This window comes from Dromaius novaehollandiae, chromosome Z (genome assembly GCF_036370855.1).
Source record: "Dromaius novaehollandiae isolate bDroNov1 chromosome Z, bDroNov1.hap1, whole genome shotgun sequence".
NCBI lineage: Eukaryota > Metazoa > Chordata > Aves > Casuariiformes > Dromaiidae > Dromaius > Dromaius novaehollandiae.
In genome coordinates this window covers 48,871,644-48,892,239 of record NC_088132.1, presented here as the reverse complement: position 1 = coordinate 48,892,239, position 20,596 = coordinate 48,871,644, and the positions used below count along the sequence as shown (strand labels likewise).

Sequence of the window (20,596 nt, the reverse complement as noted above, 5' to 3'; positions counted from 1 at the left end):
ATCAAAGCTCTATGTAGTTTACTGAGGGCTGTAACCAGCATAATACTGACTTTTTGTGCCAATACAAGCTCATCATCATAGGTGTAGAATGGCTTTTCTAGTAAAAGTCATTAGTCAGTACCTTTACACCAATTTTGAACAGGGATGGATAGCAGCTTTCCACCTTTCAGTCAACTATAACTTCTTGGACCACTTTTTTTTTTTTTTTTTTTTTTTAAAAGGTGAAAACCTTAACTGTTTTGGTGTTTTGGAATAGCCAGCAATGCCCAGGCCTACTCATGCCTGGAACTTGCACCTTCTAACAGCAGCTTACTGGTGCAGTGAGATGTGAACCACAATCAGGATTTCTGCTTGTAAGACCTTTATCCATGCTACAGTTTTCACATTTATAACCAACTGTTGAAATTGATGCAAGTGCTGTACCAACAGTTACTGATAAGCAATTTCTGTAACAAAAACCCTAGCCTTTCAACTAGCAGCTGGACCTTCGTAAGACAGTGCTGCTGCTTCTTTCCCTGACAGGGTAGTATGTCTAGTGGCAGGAAAAAACCCTATTGCCATTGACACTTTCCCAGATGGTAAGTTTGATGTATTTCAAAGTGTTTTGCAAGGACTATATCCTGTGCTTTGTAATAAAGAAGTAGCGCCAGAAGTTAAGCCCACAGTTTAAACACCAGGAAATAAAAAAGCAATCATCCACATCTGAACATTTTGGGTTTAGCTTAGAAATCAGTCTCGGCACCAGAAGACAAGGAATACAGGTCACTTGTCGGCATGGGAAAGGGAAGTGAAGGAGGTAGGATATTAAACTGCAAGCAAAAAAAAGCAGACTAATTAGAAGACGACAACTTGAAGGAAAAATATATATATGTATTTAGTTTTCAGCTCTAACTAAAGCAGCATGTTTTCACTCAGGCTGGAATAAATTACCTTCTGTTTACTGACAAGATAAATTAGATGTGCTGAGGCACTTTTTATGCACATCTTCCTCATTTTGCTATCTATGCTTGACAGCAGCACTTCTGCACAATAGTGTGGTGTCCTCTTCATAAATTAGTTGTAGAACACCACAGTGAGACTCTATACCCTGAGGTATAGAAGGCACACCTTGAACTCTGATCAAAATTTGCCTTACACTTCAAAGGTAAGGCAGTAAGCAGTCCTAGTGCCAGAATTAGTGCTTCATTGCAAAGATGCAGGAGTACCCCCTTCCCACCAAGAAAACCCCCAAGTCTCAGAATTGCAAAGTTAACATTTTATTGAACTTAAATTGATGTAGAACAGAGGGGCAACAATGGCTCAAGTGTTCATTAACAAAACGCCCCAGGATGTTTCACTTACAGATTTTTAATACAGTTTGTATGGAAAAAATTGAAAAAAGTTTTAAAATAGTCTCCAAGTCAGAAAGGGGGATTCACAGCCCTGTTTTAAGCCTTCACACTCCCAAATATTGTCCTCCTTTATTCAATTTCATACTTCATACCCTTCCCTAAAAGAAAGGTGGTTATGGAATTGCTGGCCACATCCCTCCCACCTCAGGTACACAAACAAATTATATTAAAACTTATGAAAAGAATTATACTTCAAAGTAGCCATAGGTCTCAGCATGAATCAACATTTACATATTCAGAAAGACTGGTTGTAACATAACTATTTAAAAAAAAAAAAGCTAATGGAATGAGCAAAGTTACAATATCAACGTTTTAATCCAACTTTTGTTTAAATCCTGTTTAAGTAACTTGCCTCCAACACTTATCTATCTGTTTTTACAAAACACTTCCAAAAGATTAATTTTTTTTTTTTTTGATAACTGACAAGGTCAACTGAAGACTTAAAAGCAGTCAACAGTGAGCTACTTTAAGTGACAGTTTAGAGCATATCTACAATTGAGAGAAAAAATTTTACTTTGAGCACAGGTTTTCCTCCCCCAAACTATAATAGAATTGGAAACCAATCCTCCTAGCCATTGATTTTTTTTTTTTTTTAAGCCAACTGGAAAGGGCTACTGCCTCCCGCTTGACCCCCCCCCCCCCTTTTTTTTTTAAACTGCAGAGATTCACAGTTTCCATAAAGGAGACATGCACCGTTGCCCCTTCTCTACATCAATCTTTTGTTTCAGATTTATAGTAGTGTAACCCGAGCCAAGATGCCACCATCTGCAATGTCTGTTTCTACGAGTGAGTAGGCCAGTTTTACAGGAAAGGCAATACAGTTTAGAGGCCCTACTTATGGGCTCTCCACATTTGCTGAACAGGAATGTCAACTCAAGGGAAACGAGATATGTAGGTTTACAGCACTATTTTGCAATATGTAGGCTGCTAGGTATACTTGCAAGGCTTCAGAAATGCTCAATGCAAATGGGCAAAATCTTCAATTAAGGCCTTTGCAGTAGCTTGTCAGGTCTCATGATGATACGCAGTGCTGGACCTCTGAAATAGTATTAGCCTCCAGCTGCACTAGATACACAGCCTGTAAACCAGAAGATGCATGCCAATACAGGTCACTTCTCTACACAAGAGGAGGAAAAAAAATTAGTTAACTGCACTGGGCCTCAGTTATACAGTGACAGTACTGTAAGTGGTAACAACACATTTAGACAGTTGCAGCAGCATTGTGTGTCCATTTTGGCAGCCAATGTGAGATTGGTGCATATGGTCTAGCTAAAAGAACACTTGCTGCCTAAATTGGTCCCAATATCAGGAACTTCACATTATTTTAACCTTAACAGACATTTTAAGATTGAAATCTAACCATCCAGTGCAGCTGCACCAGAACTGCAGCAAAGTTACCAACTCCTGCACTTGTATTTGGGCGTTGCTCTGTGTGTACAATCTGGCTTGAATTCAGCCCCAAAATCCACATGCATGCAACTGTCAATGGGAAGCAAGAAATCTCATTTTACTATTTGAGATGTGAAGTTTAAAACAACTGTACTAATCTAAGGGACCCAAAAATCAACTTGGTCTCAAATAAGTAATAACACATAGCTATAATGCACACTGTGTGTAGTGGTACACCTTGCATACTATTTCATCCTCATGAACGTAACATTTTTGAACACAAATTTAAGGTGAAAATTCCAATGCTCCCATTTACCTGAATGCATGTTTTCTGGCAGTTTTCAACATTTTCTGGTTTACAGTGATACACAACAGTTTTTTTGATGCTGGAGACAAAGTTTATTAGAGATACTACCAAAATTTTGGCAAACATTCCAAAATCAGATTTGTAAACATAATGCTTCCCTTTTCAATTGGCAGCACTTTGAAAAGACAAATACAATAAGACAAACAAAGATTTTGCTTAATTTTGACCAAATAACCTGTGTTTCCACATGATAAAGTAAGCGATGGTTTAAATCAAATTAAACCAAAAAAACTGCATGAAATGAAAGTTTGTGCTGTTTGGTGATCACAGTATTTTATAGTTAAATACATCTGTTCTTTGTTAATACTCCTGGCACCCAGGACAAAAATCTTTAAATATACATTTCATGTAGGCAATAGCTTCTTTGCATATCTCTCTTCAAAAAATACTTTATAGTAGTATATAAATAGGTAACCTACATGTTTAATTTTATAATCTTGCCCAAAAACTATATATCTGTTTAATTTTGTAAAGTATCAATTTCCAACATTAATAAAGCTGACAAACTATTGAAATGGAAATGCTCTCATCTTCCACAATAGAAGTTGCAATTTTATAGGAAAAAACCTACAGCAACACTCATCAGTTGTTTTAACCTGAGCGTTTGGCCTACTTTAAGAGTAGCAGCTTTTTTTCCTTCCCCCATCATGCATGCTCACACCCACACATTCTTGCACACATACAGTACAAGCACACACTTTCAGACACTGGTAGGCCACGTAGTGCTTCCCAGGTGCTTCAGTAAAGCGGGAAGCAGTGTAGCTAATAATTTAACTACACTAAATATACACAAGCAAACACCTTAAGGCAATCATTGCAATGGGGGGTTTAAGTTGCAGGGGTAAGTTTCTGTTGTAACAAAGATGGGCTGTATATAGCATTTATATACATGCCTCTTTTAACCCTCCAAAACAATGTTTTCTTTTTTTTTTTTTTAATTTTTGTGCAAATTTCTAAACCTTCTACCATTTAAGGCAAAGAGTTTGCATTAACAAGAAAGGTCAGAAAACAGCCTTATATTTATCCAAAAGCATTTCGATTTGCTACAATATTTTCTTAAAATGTGCACAACTTCAAAGTAGATGTACTGGATCCCTAGTGTCTACTGATAAAATGATTTCCATGGACAAACATAAGTCTTGAAGAAAAGAAGGGACCAGAAAAAGCAGCTTCAAATATGCATATAAGCAACATCAACAACAACAAAAGTAGTAACTCAAGTCTGCTAATACTGAAACTTTTGTAATGCAAAAGTTTAATCTTTTTAGAATCTTAGAGCAACTCATTTGGAATTTTAAATAAATAAGCTTAGGTTCATTCACATCTCCTGGTCCAAGCAGAAGACTAATGCCATGACTCTGCTTGCCGTTGGTCAAATTCACCTATTAGTCTTTTAATATGAGCCAGCTTGTTATGAAGATATTCACATCTATACTTCTCTTCATGGTAGTTGGGGCTAGACTGTAAAGATAAAAAGAAAGTTAGGGCGTGGAAATATTTCTAGAGTTTAATTTTTCTATGTCCATTGCTTAAAAAAAGGCCTCAAGCCAGACTCAGTTCTTTCCACCTCCCACAAATCAAGTTGTTGCACATACCTGTTTTATCTTTCGATACTCTTCTAGGACTTCCTCGTGAAGGATCTTCAAGGGAAAAAATGTGAAAACAATATGAAGGACATTTCACTACCATAAAATGCAACTCTACTTAAAACTTTAAAAAAGAAAAAAAACAGTTTTACTAAATATATTTTCTTTTCCATAAGCCACCATTCCTGCTATGTTACCAAAAAAAAGAGCAGCACTGAAATTAAACCTGTAAATAAGCAACCAAAGCAGCATGTGTTTGAAGATTCCCTTTATGAAGTCACTTTAATGCCACTGTAAAATACTTGCGCTCGCTGTCAGCTCAGAAGTGGGGGGAGTCTTGAATTAAGGACTAAACAACTTGTAGGATTTTGACAAGCTACAAAAACCATAGCTGGTCCCTGTAGGGTCAGAGCACAGATATGGGTAACCAGCAGCAGTGTAGGTATGTATCTTGTCACTGCCATTGTGGAACTACTAATTATAGGGGAGTTCTGAAGGGTCTTCTCATTTGTCAGACTGTACAGTATCTACGATTTTAAATTATTCTTTCTGCTCACAAATACGTTTGCAATAATGTCCAAACATTTATAAAAGCCAGATGCCACCAAAAATCCACAGTATATACACAAAATTGAAGAATTCTCGTACTGAACACTTGGGATTTATTTGTCCAAAAACCAGCAATCTAGGCTTGAAAGCCAGAATACCAGGTTTTAATACACTTCGCTAAAAACTTTGGCTATGATTTGAGCCAGCCAACTAGGTGCTAAATACATTTATGAATCTAGGTCTAGGTAAGCATATAATTCCTGTTAAAATCAAGGTGAATGGAGCTTCAGGAAAGCCTTAGCATTACAGTCATTTGATTCCACGTGCTTTTTTTCCCCCCTGCATCTGTATAGCAGCACTCTTTACCTCACCAGGATACTGCCAAATGTTCATTAGAGCTTGAGGTAATCTGATAACTCCAGTTAGATGACTATAGACATTCAACCTGACAAGTCTTTTAAAACTGTATCAATATAATTTAATAGATTTATATGTTGAAGCATCTGTCTATGCTGAAAATGTGGACATTTGGAAGAGATTTATTCTTCTTTACCTGATATTCCTTGGATCCTGGAGAAAGAAGTTTCCTTTGTGCATCAAGTTTCATGAATCTCCTAGTGACATTCTCCATCCGAGCATGCAAATTCCTGTACTCATCATACTCTGCATTGAAATCATCCTTGTAACTCTGGCGTTGCTCATATGAGACTATAGCTATGTATTTTCTAATGGAAAAAATAAGTGTACAACTTGAATTTTTACACCGATTACACTAATTGATAATTAGTTCATATCAAACAGATGCCCAGGTTTGCTTTTAAGTCAGTTAACTATCTGACTGACTTGGCTTTTCTACATGTAAGCGCATATGACCAAGAGAGCATATTTATGTAATTATAATCGTCATAAAAATCTACTGTATTTTTACAGCAATGACTTGGTAGTATTTTGCTTTTGAGAGGTTTCATTCAGAAGTTGTGCAAAATGTAGCAGACTTACACAACACAAGCAATCATTCAAATTTAGAAAGACTAAATAATGCACCAGCCTAAGTGAGAGGGGAAACTTATAGTCTGGTTCTGTGAAGGGACAGATTAATAGTCTTATTTCCTTCTGAAAATTCATTTTGTTGAATTTTTTGAAGGGACTAAATTTATGAACTAGGATGCAGTTTAGGTTTTTGCTAGGTTTGTGCCACCCTAACAAAAATAATAGTTATTGATAATATTGATTATTTTGGTAAACAGAAGTTCAATTCACCTATCATACTTAGAATACAGCAAATTGCAAGGTAAGTCTGAAACTGGGAAAAAAACAATCACATCCCCTCCTTAAGCAAACACAACATAAATACTTAAAGTCACTGATGCTACTGACACACTTTCCTTATTGTTCTCTCCTCCAAATAAACATAAGAGGATATAACAAGCTCATTATACAAATTCAAGATAAGGTAGCAATGCAAGTAATAGATACACTCCTGGCATTTTTATTTTGTTTTGTTCTCTTCCAGTCACATCAATACGGAAGGATGGAAGGATTTCAGGTCCTTCTTGCCCAAAGACTTAACTCTTTGGATGACATAGGCACCTTCCAAGAGGATGATTCTTCAAACCACCCTTTGATTAATTTTAACATGCTGTAAAAATCAAACAAGTTGAAACTCTGTACTAACACAGATGACAGCTTCTAGCAGTGATGTATAGCCTAGTCCAGATGCACCTGATTAGTTATACAGTCTCTTAAATAAAACTAAAGATGCCCTTCAACTTTCTAGGCGATACGAGTGGAGTGATAGTGTGGAATATTGGCTTACAAACAGGTACATCGCATGGGCTGGGCAAGCAACACCACAGCAACACAGTGCGAGCAAAGGACTTAAGTGCCCCAGCAAAGCAGTTGCAATCTAAGTGTGCAGACAGAAGTAGTAAGAGTAGAAGAGGGAAAAACTGAATTTATTTTTATAGCTTTTGCTTTGTTTGCTTAAAAAGTTTAAAGTTATTTTGCTCTCATAACCTTTAAGATGGAAAGAATCTTTATACTAAAGCCATGATCACACTCATGAGTTATATGGTACTTAGAGGCAGGCAGAAAAGTTGGAAATAAACTATTAGAGTCCTTTGTACTGGATCATATTGTGGGTGCTTTCATGTTTTAATATTTCTATATTGATCAACCAGATTTCTGAAACAGTCATACTTCAGTTTTTTTCCAGGATGCAAAGGCCACTAGCTTATCTGGAAGATTATTCCAAAGCTAGCTCCCTTCCCAGAAAATTCTATCATTAAAGTTTTTAATCCCCAATCAGTCCAAAAATCCAAAACAAAAATCTTACTCGAAAAGTTTTTTTCTTATTTTATCAGCAATGCTATTGGCATCCAACTTGAATATTAAATTGCATCAAATAATCACATACTACTTCTGAGAAGATGAAAGAAGATTTCAAAGCATTTTGACAAGGTCACTATCACAGCTCTCAACTTATGAAGCAGCAGCCAGCGAATAGCTGAATCTGTGTATTCACCCAGCAGAGGCTCAGAATTAAATCTAGGTTTGAATCCTCAGCCTAACACTTTAAGCGTTAAACTGCTTCCCTGCAGGGCTAGACTTATTTTCAGTCTTTCCATAAAGTATCACTTACTATATTAAATACAGTGCAGGGCATTACTGTGCCACCTGCTTTAACACAAACAGAAGATGCACCAAAGTTAAAGTGCTTGGCTGTAGGGAGGCCTCAACTCACTTACTTAATACTGCTGACATTATTCCTAGTATAACTGATCTTTTCCTCTGATAGAAGTCAGAGATCCAGGCAATTAGCAGCATTTTAACAGACAGAGACAGCAGTCTCTCCCCTTCTGCATTGCAAATGTGACAACAAGGGCCCAGCGTCACTGCTGCAGCTGACGCCACGCCACGTAATGGCACTGCCAAAATGCCTCAAGCACCCACTGGCTGACAGATCGTGTTACTCATTCAGCTTGGAGCATTGCAACAGCCATCAAAACCTTCTCAAACTCATCTTTCCAGCACCTTCCCTCCTCCACACAGTATTTTGTTAGAAATTCAGGTTGTAGTGACCAAAGCCTTCCAATAATTGCACAGCAGCCATTTGACTTTTTCTTTTTCTTTTTTTTTTTTTTTAAAAAGGCCATCAATGGAAAAAAAACATGCACTGGCTATTTACAGAAACTATTTCTCTGTGCAGTTTTACAACAGTAAGAAAATAACCCTTCTGGTAAAAATGATCTTTAATATTATAAGAAAAAAGTATTTAGGCAATCAAATGATTCGACTATTAGAGCTATTTCATTCTTTAATATTTGTCTTACTGCAACAGTGGCTGAAAATTCTCTTTAACAAGTAAATTCTAACTTTTGGACATATTAAATTATCTTGTGTGTGACGACTGGTTAAGGAGCTAAAATTAAACTTACTGGCAAGTAATTTTTTCTTTTTTGGAAGTTTATCGACTGTAACTCCCCAGTCACTGTAGATACATTATTTCACATAAGAATTTAATACATTTTTATCTCTAATTATCATTAAGAAGCTAAAATTTAAAATTTGAGCTGAGATTTCTCTATTTTCTCTAGCTCCTTGCTCCGCAATTGTATAGCAAAATGGGGTATTTTGCTGTACCTTCAAGTTCAGCAGTAGCCACTTTATATGGTTAACTCCTTCTACTTTTATTATATACGCTTCATAGCACTGGACTTTGAGGTTGCTATTTTTCCCTCCCACCTTCCCAGCTTAGATGCTCTAATCAGTGAAAACACAGAAAAGATGCCTGAACTTCACATATTCAGTATTTTAACATTCGGTTGTCCTCCTGTGTTGCCTCACCTCTAAAAAGAAGGCAGCACATGTTGATATTTATTTTCTATTCTGCTATTATGAAGAAAGAGGATGAGATTAAATGACTTCAGTCCTCTTCTGAACTATATAAAAAAAAGTCTTGGTTTTAATGCTTTTTGCTCAAATTAATTAAGGACCACCTCAGAGTTCAAAACTTACAGGTATTCAAATAAGGCTCCTGGTTGATTTAAAATTAAGGGAACCTGTCATTATTCTAGAGACATATTTTGGCAAATTTTATAATTTGTAGCTAAACAACAGTTTTTACAGGCATTTTTTTCAATTGCTTCAATGAGTGGTGAGAGATTCTTGATTATGATTTTACTCACATGAAGTAATCTGGTAGTTCACTTGTTGATGAAGGAGGATCTGTGGAGGCAGTGCAAGTTTCTTTAACTCCTATAACAGAAAAGCAGAAGTGTGACATTCACGATAAACGGTTTCATGACATTCATGAAATGGATTTAATATAGCCAAACAATACCAATCTGACAGGCCTGAAAAAATCCTTTAGAGTTTTATTCTCATAGTAGGTTACTAAGAAAAAGCTCTGCAATATAATAATAGAGCTCACAAGGCCTTCCCCATAGTAGGCAGTACCAGAGTTTAAAAGCAGGACACAACTACTTTAGTCTACAGGTAACACTATTAACTCAAGGTCAACCTTTCTTATTTCAAGACTTGACGTGGCACCTGTGCAGCAATTCAAGTTATGCAGCAGCAGATGTAGCTGCACAACTTAAGACAGCTTGATATACATCTCTATCAACATCCAGGTTCCAGAGGACTGCAATAAATAGGGTAGAAAGCTGAAGTTCTTTTCAGGCCACATTTTCTCCCTCCTTCCCTGGCAACTACAGATATGCAAAGTTAGATTTAATTTCAGCACTCTTCTAAACAGAGAATAGCACTCTATACAAGTAACTGGCATTCAGGCTTCAGTTATGTGCAACAAAGATTTTCTCCTTGTTAATGCAGCAATACTGGATTTGATAGTTTTTTGCACTTGTAAATTGCTCTTTGAGTTGGCATTATGAAAACAGAGTACACTTAACCCCTAACCCCTCTGTTTAAAGTAATATTTTGAGAACCACTTATTGTTTTGATAAATAAGGAAAAGTTACCTGGAACAGGAAGAAGTGTTCAATATCCTGGTAATACATCTCTACTTTTCATTTAGGGATTGTTGGGAAGTTTTAGAAAGTCCCACACAATCCTTTGTGTTAATTATCTTACATTGCCACTGTTTAAACACAGTATTTCTGACGAAGCTCAGACATTCTTACCAATCTCTAAGCTATTTGAGCCTCATATGTCGAGGAGAGTAAAAAGCTATCATACCATGTTCTACTCCATTCTTTTGCTTTTAATAATTAAAGCATTAGGTGGTATAAGAGGCAGAAGTGGGGAAAAAAAATCTCTAAGAGATAAATGCAAACAGCAGTACAACTCTCTATTGTACACATATTCTACATGTAGTAGAACTTAGGTGAATATGGTTTTGCTGTGAACATTTGATTTCCAGAAACTCAGGAATTATTTGCTTGAATGACTTAGTACACTTAGGAACTTCAATATATAATTTGCAAGTTTGTTTAGCTTTGCAGTGGCATTTTAAAAGTGTTTATGTCTTTTTATTTTATTTTTTTTTGAAGTAAAAAGTTTTTGTAGCCAAAAGGGACAAGAGTTTACAGCACTGTCCAAACCAAAACTCTAGTAAACCACATGCCAATTTATGCCCTAAAGGCAAAGTGCCATGAACATTCACATATGGTGAAATACATCTGCATCTGTTCCATGTGTTTCAATAAACAAGTAGATAACAATAAGGATTGTGACAAGCTGTTAATCATGTAATTTGAGTGTGCAGGCTTTAAAACTTGCTGATTTAAGAAACAGAGTAGGTTTAAGTGAGCGACCAATTTAATGGAAATCAAGGAAAAAAATAACCTGTTGTGTTTTTCTAATATCTAGCCCTCCCTTTTAGCCAATTACTACCTAATAGCAATCCATTTAGTATTTCTTTGTTCTAATGTTTTGTTCTTACTCTGTAGTATGGAGTAAGAATTTATAAAAATGAGTCTAATTTTAGCTAAGGATCCAGGAGAACAAGTTCAGATTTTTTTTTAATATATAATAATAGTTACAATGCAATACAATGGCAGACAAACAATTGTTTCCTAACTCTTCACCATAAAATAGTGATAATGGTAAGTAACTTAACTAGAGCAAGGGAGAGCTAGATCATTCCCTCTTCCAGCCCCTGGTTTCACTGATCAAATTATAAGGGTTACCCATAGGTAGAAAAAGCAGCATATTAATACCTTCACTTGACTCCAAACTGGAGGAGCTTTTCAGCTTGGCAGTTTCTTCTTTCCTAAGGTCTTTCTCCTTTTCGTCTACACTCACAGTATCATGCTTTTTGATTTGGTCCTTCTCCTTATGCTTTTTTGCTTTCTTTTTGGACTTTTTGTGCAACGCTGAATGCTTCTCATCTGTGGACTTTGGACACTCTAACTGAACTGTAGTGGATGCTGGGATTTCCAAAGGAGTCCTAGAGGTATATTTTTCTTGCTGGTCCTCATAGATGCTGCTGCCATTCTGACTAAAGCTGTCTACAGGCAGATCTTGAGTCCCCCGGCCTTCGGGAGTGCTGGGGGAGTTGGAGTTAGAGTTTACAGTCTGAGGAGGGTTTGAAACAGGAAGGTGAGTAGAGGGAAGCGGTGGAGGAGTGGGAGTAGCAGCAGCTGCAGGGGGAGGTGGCGGCGGGGGGGCTGCAGCAGCTTTCTCGCTGGAGGCAGGCAAGTGACCGTTGAATGTTGGCTGAACTCGATTGGTAAGGTGAGATATCCTTGGTTTTTTATTCATTAACGGATCGATAAAATCAGAATCCAAAAGCCGTTTCTGTAAAAAATAACATTAGTTTTTCTCTGATGCTGAAAGGTACATTTCCAAACAGGTAACTGCTGAAAACATCTTTCTTATCCAAAAATAACCGGCAGAAAAATTACTGCAGCTAAATATATGCCTTATCTCACGCATGGTTTTTAACTTCTTACAATGCGGCAAGTTCTTCTTCAGATCTACAACTAAGGTTTCTGGAAGAAAGATGCTCCACTCAGATGCTCTATCAAAGCCTTTACTAAAATAAGGTCAGGTCAGTAAGTATCAATTTCAGTACAGATATATCTGGTAAGAGTAAACATTTGCTGCCACAAAATGATGTTATTTATTAAAGCAGTTCTAAGTAGCATGTGACACCGTACTTATCAGAACATGTGAAGAGCAAAGCAGATAGAAAGTAGGTAAAAAGCCAGGTTTTGCTATAGTTGTGGTTCTAGCTTTTCTCCAGTTTGTGTCCTCTTGTTTAACGAGCGTATACTGCTTATGTTGACATACAAAGCAGCAGCTTTTACCAGAAGTGCCAGGCACAGCTTTCTACTACTCAGCTGAAATAATTCCAGATTCTGTGTACGCGAAAGTGGATGTGAAGAGGTCCATGACACTTGCACCATTTCACTGTTTCTGACAGGCAGCTAAGTAGCAAGAAGCAGGAATGTGACACCCCCCCCCCCTCAATTTTTAAAACAGAAATACCTTAAGGGTAAGATATGTTCGGTACTTACTAGTTCATCATTCTGTACAGACAAGCTCGTGTCCCCCACTACCTTCAAATTTCAATTACATCTACTTAAGTGCAGTTCTAGTCACAGAAAGTATCAATGATATTTTTCCTCAAAGTAATGCCTTCTATATGAAGGTTTTCAAGCTCCTTCTAAAAAGCCTGTATTGTCCTGTTTTATTGATAATAAAAGAGGACATAAGCCTTTTAAGTCTGAAAAGCCTGAGAGAAGACTGAGGTACCAAACATTGACTCAGATGCCTTAACACCTAGGCTACACTGAATCATAAAGGAATTTAAATAATGCCTAGAGAAAAAAGAAATATTCCACCAATATCTCAAAGGAGCAGAATGCTACTGTCATTTGTTGCTTATTCTGGACTTCTCTGAATTTTGTATTTAAACAGTCCTTAAAAGCAGCACAAGACTGCTTGTGCATATTTGACATATTAAAACTAACATATCACAAAGAACCTTGAACACATGTAGTGGTCTAACGGAAATACGTATCACTTGTCTTTAGAAGAACTCCCTATACACAGAGATAAACAAGTCATTTGGCAATACAAAACAATTTAAAGCATTTAACCAGAAAACCTGTTATTGTTACACAATCATTTGCAACTAAGAAGTTAAGCTTCTACCGACAAGTTTAAGCTTCAGTAAGGTCAATATACCACTGATAGTCGCATTCTAGGTCGACGTGTTAGCTGTTCAAACATTACAGGGATAGTCACTGTCAGAAGCTATGCATGTATTTACAAAATACTGCCTACACAGGAATCATTTTTCTGAAGATTTTAATAAATATTCTGAAATACAGAACACTATTTAAATATAACAGTCCTTAGGCTACGTGACCGTAAGTTTTTAAAGTCTTCCACAGCGCAACCATTTTAAAAAGTAATCATCCAATTAGAAATAAATGCATCAATTTTTTGTATGTTAAAGACAGTATTACTGCCTCACATTGCAGCTTTTACACCAATATAAAGTGCTTTAAATCTTAATACACTAAGTAATGTTAAGAAAGCCACAAATTAAATACCTGGGAAGGAGAAGTTGATGCAGCATCTTTATTAGAAGTTACTGGAGATTCCATATGACTGCTGCTGGTGGCATTCTGAGATGAATTTACTTTTCTGTAAGGATTACCCACATTTCAGGTTACAAGGCAAAAATGTCTGTGTCATAGTTTTTTCATTATTTGGGAAGACATACACTCATTTTCCAGCAGACATGTTTTAAAGATTGCTACTTTCCTTCCCCCCAAAACTGAACTTACCTAGCAAGTATTAACTCCAATGACTGCTTATCTATTTCATTGTATCCAGGCCAGTCTTTCTGAATCTCTTTAAACACATAATCCTTCAGAGTGTAAGAGTTATCCTTGGGATTCAAGTTGGCTACCTACACAGGCAGACATTTGAAAAGCAAATACATTTATTATACTTAAATACATTTCTATGCTCACAAACTACAGCAGTAAGGTTAATACTGGAAAGCTAAATATAAGCTGAAAACAAAAGCAAGCAACAGTTTTCCAAGTTTTAGATTGTTTTTAATCAAGGTAGTTCTCATCTAATATGCGCTAATTCTCAAAACATGGTCAACTTTGGATCTAAAAAATTTAAGTGAATCCAAAATTACTGTGTATATATGAAATGTATTTTGTGAAAAAGCTCTCTGAACCACATAACTGTATTTTCTCATCTTTAATACAGCATTAAGAATCAAGACAAACTCCACCAAAATTTTCAGTTTTCACTGCACTAATTATGTTGAGATGCCCAAATATGTACTTCCAAATACAAATTCGGTTTTGTTTAATTTCAGCAGGATGCCTCCTGTTCTTTTGTTTCGTACAGGTATACTGGGTAAACAGGATACTCTTCTATCATAAATGATTTCAGAGCACAAACTATTCTTGGAACAATGTATGCTTTCCATCATCATATTAATTGCTGTACTACAAGCAATGGCAGCTTTATGTGTCATCATTCATTTTGATAAATAAACAGCTTTTCTTTCTGAAGTGACTGACTCATGTAGTTTAGTACATGCAATGCATGAGGTATATATACCTTTCTGGGGAAAGTCCTAAGTGATTACTTAACTAGCACAAAACTTTTTCTTCTAGTATAAAGATGAATTGTTCATCCAGCTCATTAGTTTTAAGCCATATCAAAGATTTACTGATGCAAAAAAGTAACTCCATTCATATACCTAACAAACAATGCTTTGAATACAAAATTTAGTGCTAAAACAGTTGAAGAGATGTACATGCCCAGATCCATTCTTCATTTTTACACACAGCGTTCATTATAGCAAAGCAACTTCATGCGATGGTTATGTGCACACATTGCTGTACCTTTGAGAGTTAGATGTTTTTGTATTTTCCTTAGAAAAGTATACCCAAATGTTAAAATAAGCTAGCAAAATACTTATGACCGTGGGCACCTAAAGTGTTGTTTTAGACTTCCTCATCTGAGACCTGTTCAGAGTTTCAGAGAAAACCTGGGAGTAAAACCATCCATGGCTGTTTACCCTGGACAAAACGCTAGATTACTCTTCAACACAAAACCACTGCTTTGTGTAGCTTTGACTGTTTTCCCCCTCCAAAATATTTGCTCAAAATGTAAATGTAGGTGCTCAAAGAAGGATTTCAATATGTGCTAGTGGATTAAAGCATGCTTTATCTTCTGATGTATTTTCTGACATTCTCAGAGCTGATTTTAATTTTATTCTTTGTTACACTGCAGGAAAGCAGATACCAGACACTCAGAAACAGCAATTTGTTAAAAACAGAGTTAAAGCAGTATTCCCAGAGAAGCGCATGTGTGTGTATTAGATCTTTAACAAGTTTAGGCTCCAAACTTTAGATTTCTATGAAAAATTGATTATGAAGATGAGAAAAATGTAAGCATGACTTTTCATGGTATAGTGCTTGACCATTTCACCAATGAATTAGAAGTAAAAGATTGCAACGCTATTGTACTGTACTCATCCTGTTAATTTCCGATGGCAAATTGAGCACCTTCGGGTACTTTGCACTGCACACTGGTAAAAGGTTCCAAAACAGTTTTCTTAAACGTTGCCAAGAATAATGGGACACAGAAAAATTTTCTGCGTCCTCCAGACAGCTGCGCTTTTAAAATGTTCTAATCGATTTAAAGTATAAATCAAGTATTTCAATTCATGTAAGAACATGGCTTTCACTAAATTGTAAATACCTTCAAGGTCAAACAAACTACCTTTGCACTAGGCAAACTTAAAGCAACAACGTTAAACATCTTCAAGCAATGACTTAAAATTGAATGCAAGATCAAACAAAACTGTAAAAATGTTGAATCTTACTTGCTTTAGTTGTTTTTAAAATGCTTGCTTAGACAAATAGGAAATATTCCTACTTTAAATATTAATACATGTATAATTCAGCCACAGTACATGAGAACAGGTAGCATTAAGAAATAAGGGAGCAGCCACAACCTTATATCTTAACAAGCCTTCTCAGAGCTGTTTTAGTAGAAAATTAAATGTGATACTCTTGAATACAGAACCTATATAACACTACAAATTTACCAAAAATTTTAATGACTATGATAAATATTAGTTGCACTTAACTCAAAGGAGAATTAACTCATTGGAAAAGCTACTTAATAAAAAAAAGCTTCCAAGTAAGATAAAGACAGAATTCACATGATAGCAAAGAAAACCTATGCTCAGAAAAACTGACCACTACATTTACTGTTAGGCTGAAACAGCCTTTATAGGATTGCAATTTCAACGCAGAGAAAAGAGAGAAGTCAAGTATCACTTACAGGCCACCGATACATTCAAATGAAATACCAGTCTATTTGATTACCAAACTTCTCCCCCCATAAAATCAGCACAAGAAATAAAGCACTATGATGAATTCTATCAAGCAATTGAGAGAAAGTATGGCCCCCCATTAAGCAGTCCAAAGTAACAAAGAAAAGGGAAAAAGCCATTAGGAGCAAAGGTAAAAATAGTTAGTTACTGCCTGACATTTTAACAAAGTGAAAATACCCCCAAATTTTGTTTTTAGCCTTTCCCTTCTTCCCTCACTTTATACAAATGCCTCAAACTGCAAGTCAAAGTTGATCGGGAAAAACTTAAATGAGAAGAGTATCATATAAAGTGTTTACCATTTTCTAGCTTAAATATGGGGCAACATACCTCAAAGTTATGATTAGAAGAACAGGAGAAGAAGAAAAAGCTGGCAAGAACTCAATGGTCTCACCTGTTGAAGGATAGCTGCAAGGGAATTCTTGTCCTTTTGGTTAACACCATCTCTCTGTAAGCGAGCAAGCAACTCTGGTTTCTTGTAAGTCTTTAGTGCGAGCAAGTGAATCACCCTGTCCCTGTACGGTCGCTGAGAAACAGTGTTATTTATATGAGTCTTTCGTATTGTATTTGCTGGGTTCATGGGTGTTGATCTCTTCCTCTCAGGCACAGCATCTGGAATGCTTTGTGGTGCTTTTCTTATCTGTACTCTTTTTCCTAAAGTAAAAAAGTGACATGAGAGGTCAGAAAAAGACAAGGAAGGTAATGATAAAGAAATTACTAAGCCAGATAAATTGTAAAAGCTGTATTTATTCAGCATTTTCAGATCAAGACCTATTAGCATATTGAGGTAGTAAAGATGCATCAAGCTAGGAATTAACCAGTAAACATCCAATATAAAAAAAACATGCAGTGAGCAGTATTTGTAGGAAGATTTTGCTAATATCTTCATATAGGTGCTTTTATTTTTTTCGGTTTAGAGGCTCGAACTCTGAGTATCCCCAAATCAAACTACCTTTAGAACAAGAGTACTCTGAAGTATGAAGCAAAGGTCTTCTATACAATTAAAAAGTTCCCTACTAATGCCTACAGAGCACAAGTCTATACAAATAATTGCATCGCTGCTTAAAAATAATACCAACACTTGGTATTAATCACCCAAGCTGAAATTTACTCCACATTTCAAACTGAAGCGTTCACCTCTACTACTTAATACACCCATATACATGGCATCAAGTTTGTCAGAAACAATACATCAAAAATTTAACAATTCTTGGGACCAAGTCCAGAGAGGTTTTAAAACAAAGCCTGCACAGCATTTTGATTCACACTCTATAAAAAGGCATGCCGCTCCTCAAATGGAGGAACAACTCTGTAAACAACACATCCAAAACAAATAACAATGTCTACCCTAAATTTGAGTTTTCTGGAAAAAGTCAGAACTTCTCTACATTGCAAGCCATTTCTAACAGCACTTGCTATAGTGCAGAACAAGTTTATCAAAGCATTAAAGAAAATGACTGCAGTGAAAATTACCTGCAATCCAATAGAAGAGGTGAGATAAAGTAAACATTTTTTCAAACTAGCAACTGATGTGTTTTGTACATGACGAACTAATGAATTTGTGTGAGAAAATGTGAAGCTCTACCTCTGCCAAACAGGCTTGAAATTTAGGAATCTTCTGAAGTAATACACATATGACTGAGCTGTATCTGTATTGTTATCCTCAGGAATAGTAAAAGTTTGTTTCATTTTGCAGTGCAGACCAAACCTTTGTAACCTTTCTTAGAACCATGCATGTTCCCTGGACCTTGCCCTTCTGGTTTTCAAGAACAAACCTAATCATGTAAACAAACATGGTTACATTTTTAGCACAGTATGAACTTGTCAGTTGTTTAACTGAATGAATTACAAATATTTTGACAAGTTAAATTCTATTTAGACACACACACACCCGCCCTTGGCATAACAGATAAGAAAGTGTTTGAATGCTACTTACATTGTCGTTTCTGTAAATCACTTTAGAAGAGTTAAAACACAACCAAACCTTAAACACAGTTAACACTGGTTCCTAATTTATACTGTATTAAACATATTACAACATTTAAGTAACTCTCGCATGCCTGAACAGCAACTAGACCTGTCTTGTATCAGAGCCTCATCTATGCCAGTCTGAAACAAAGTATCCCACAACACTGCACAGTGTTACTGTCTGTGTTTAAACCCTATTTAATATATTCACTTAAGGTCTATTTAAACAACCACTGAGAATTATGTAACGATTTACATGTAAAATAGAACTGACAAGTGACTACCCCATCTCAAGTTAAGTGGCAGATCTTAAATTGCTATTAAAGACCAGTTTAGATAACACATGGGAAGCAGATCTGATTTCACATCCTAACATTAACGAATGCCTTGTCCAATGCCATTAGTGCCAAGGCCACAAACATTTAGTTTTGTATTCCAGAAAGCCACAAAGGTGCCTACTTAAAACGCCCTGCAATAACACAAGGCATATTGAGCAAGCATTGCAACATCACTGGCATGAACGTCCATGCTGGCGGAGGCCTTACAGTTAAAGGGAAAGCTTGCCTGTACATTACAAAGATTAATGAACACAGGAGTCCAGAGGATAGGGCGAATGGCAAACGACTCGCCCAACTGTGGAGCAGACCGCAAGAACTGCCTGTCATCAGGCCACCTTTGGTTTTGCCCGACAGGATAGAAACTGTGCAGCCTTTACACTTTCCCCAAGTCAGAGCGGTAACTCCTGTAAGGGGCGCAGCGCAGCACCGCGGGCAGGACTGCCGTTGCCTACCGTGTGGAGTACTTGTAAGGCGGAGTCCTCATCCTGGGCCTATTTCCAATTGACTTTAGACTCCCCAGGGAAACAGTACACAGAACAGTTCAGTAACAGTATCACCTAAGCAATTTGTTTTGCAGAAAACTACAAAATCCTCAGAAAGACTCCAACCTTGCTTAACATTTTTATTAAAAACTGTCATGGTCTCACAGTAACAGTTGCTTATTGATGATGAAGTTGTAATTAGAGGCAAAACACCAAACCATTGTTGAAAACTAGTCTTGTTAAATAAATTCTAATTAGCGTAAGTATTAGCATATGTGAAAAGCAAAGTTTTTCTCCAACAATTAAGCTTATGAATTTGTGTACATGAATTTCCCAGTGTTAATTTTTTTAGGTTATATGTTATGGTAATGTTTAGCACAATATTTAGGTATTCAGAAGTGTTGTTACAAAAACATTAGTTAAAGAGAATTTAAGTGTGCAGGAAGCTAAAAACTCACACCAATGGACAAAATTTCCAACAGCCAAGCAATATGGGAATAAGGAAGAAAAGACTGGGATACTCTTAGGGAAAAAAGGTTACATCTGAATGGAGCAACAGGAGACTACCTATAATGTGAAGGTGAGCTACCTAAACTTGAGATCTTTGAATGTACAACTTTGCCAACAATAAGCTGACATGATTAATTACTGAATTAGAAAAACAAACAAACAAAAAAATCTTACAGCCGTCCATTAGAAAATTAAATACAACCGTACCTACAAATGGTCCACCAGGCTTAATAACCTTTGCACTTCGATTGCGTGATTCCTCTTCTGCTTGGGTCATGCGCTCTCTGGTCATCTGATAGGAATCATTTGTTGCACACACTGTAATTTTATCCTGTATAAATCCCAGGCAACTGAGCTGAGAGGCTCCAGAACTATAAGAACATTGAAAAAAATAATTGAGGCCAAGCATCATTTCAAGTTTGGAAGTGTGGAAGAAACTTTAAAGCCTATCTTAACAGGCAATGAGAAGTGTTTTTCAGTTCCTGACTGTTAGCTAACATGTAAATATATTTCAAATGTTTCAGAACCTCTTTACATGAACACTCAAATTGTACTGATTTTACCTTCCAACTCAACTACACTTTTCTCATATAGATATGCATGGCAACTTCATGATAGTATTAGTGGCTGTACCATACTGATAAATATTGCAATAAAAATTAAATA

At 36.4% G+C, this 20,596-nt stretch overlaps 1 protein-coding gene across 1 annotated transcript in view; it reads right to left on the bottom strand.

The window, feature by feature from the left end:
• Nucleotides 1-1,240: 1,240 nt before the first annotated feature.
• The window catches only part of LOC135324954 (RNA polymerase II elongation factor ELL2-like), a 53,891-nt gene continuing 34,535 nt past the window's right edge, over nt 1,241-20,596 (bottom strand). The window contains exons 4-12 of the mRNA XM_064502135.1: nt 20,138-20,301; nt 17,027-17,286; nt 14,048-14,172; nt 13,811-13,904; nt 11,465-12,044; nt 9,470-9,539; nt 5,836-6,007; nt 4,743-4,787; nt 1,241-4,608 (exon numbers count right to left, since the gene is read on the bottom strand). Of these exons, the coding sequence (XP_064358205.1) occupies nt 4,492-4,608; nt 4,743-4,787; nt 5,836-6,007; nt 9,470-9,539; nt 11,465-12,044; nt 13,811-13,904; nt 14,048-14,172; nt 17,027-17,286; nt 20,138-20,301 (1,627 nt within the window). The 3' untranslated portion in view covers nt 1,241-4,491. The remainder of the gene's footprint in view (nt 4,609-4,742; nt 4,788-5,835; nt 6,008-9,469; nt 9,540-11,464; nt 12,045-13,810; nt 13,905-14,047; nt 14,173-17,026; nt 17,287-20,137; nt 20,302-20,596) is intronic.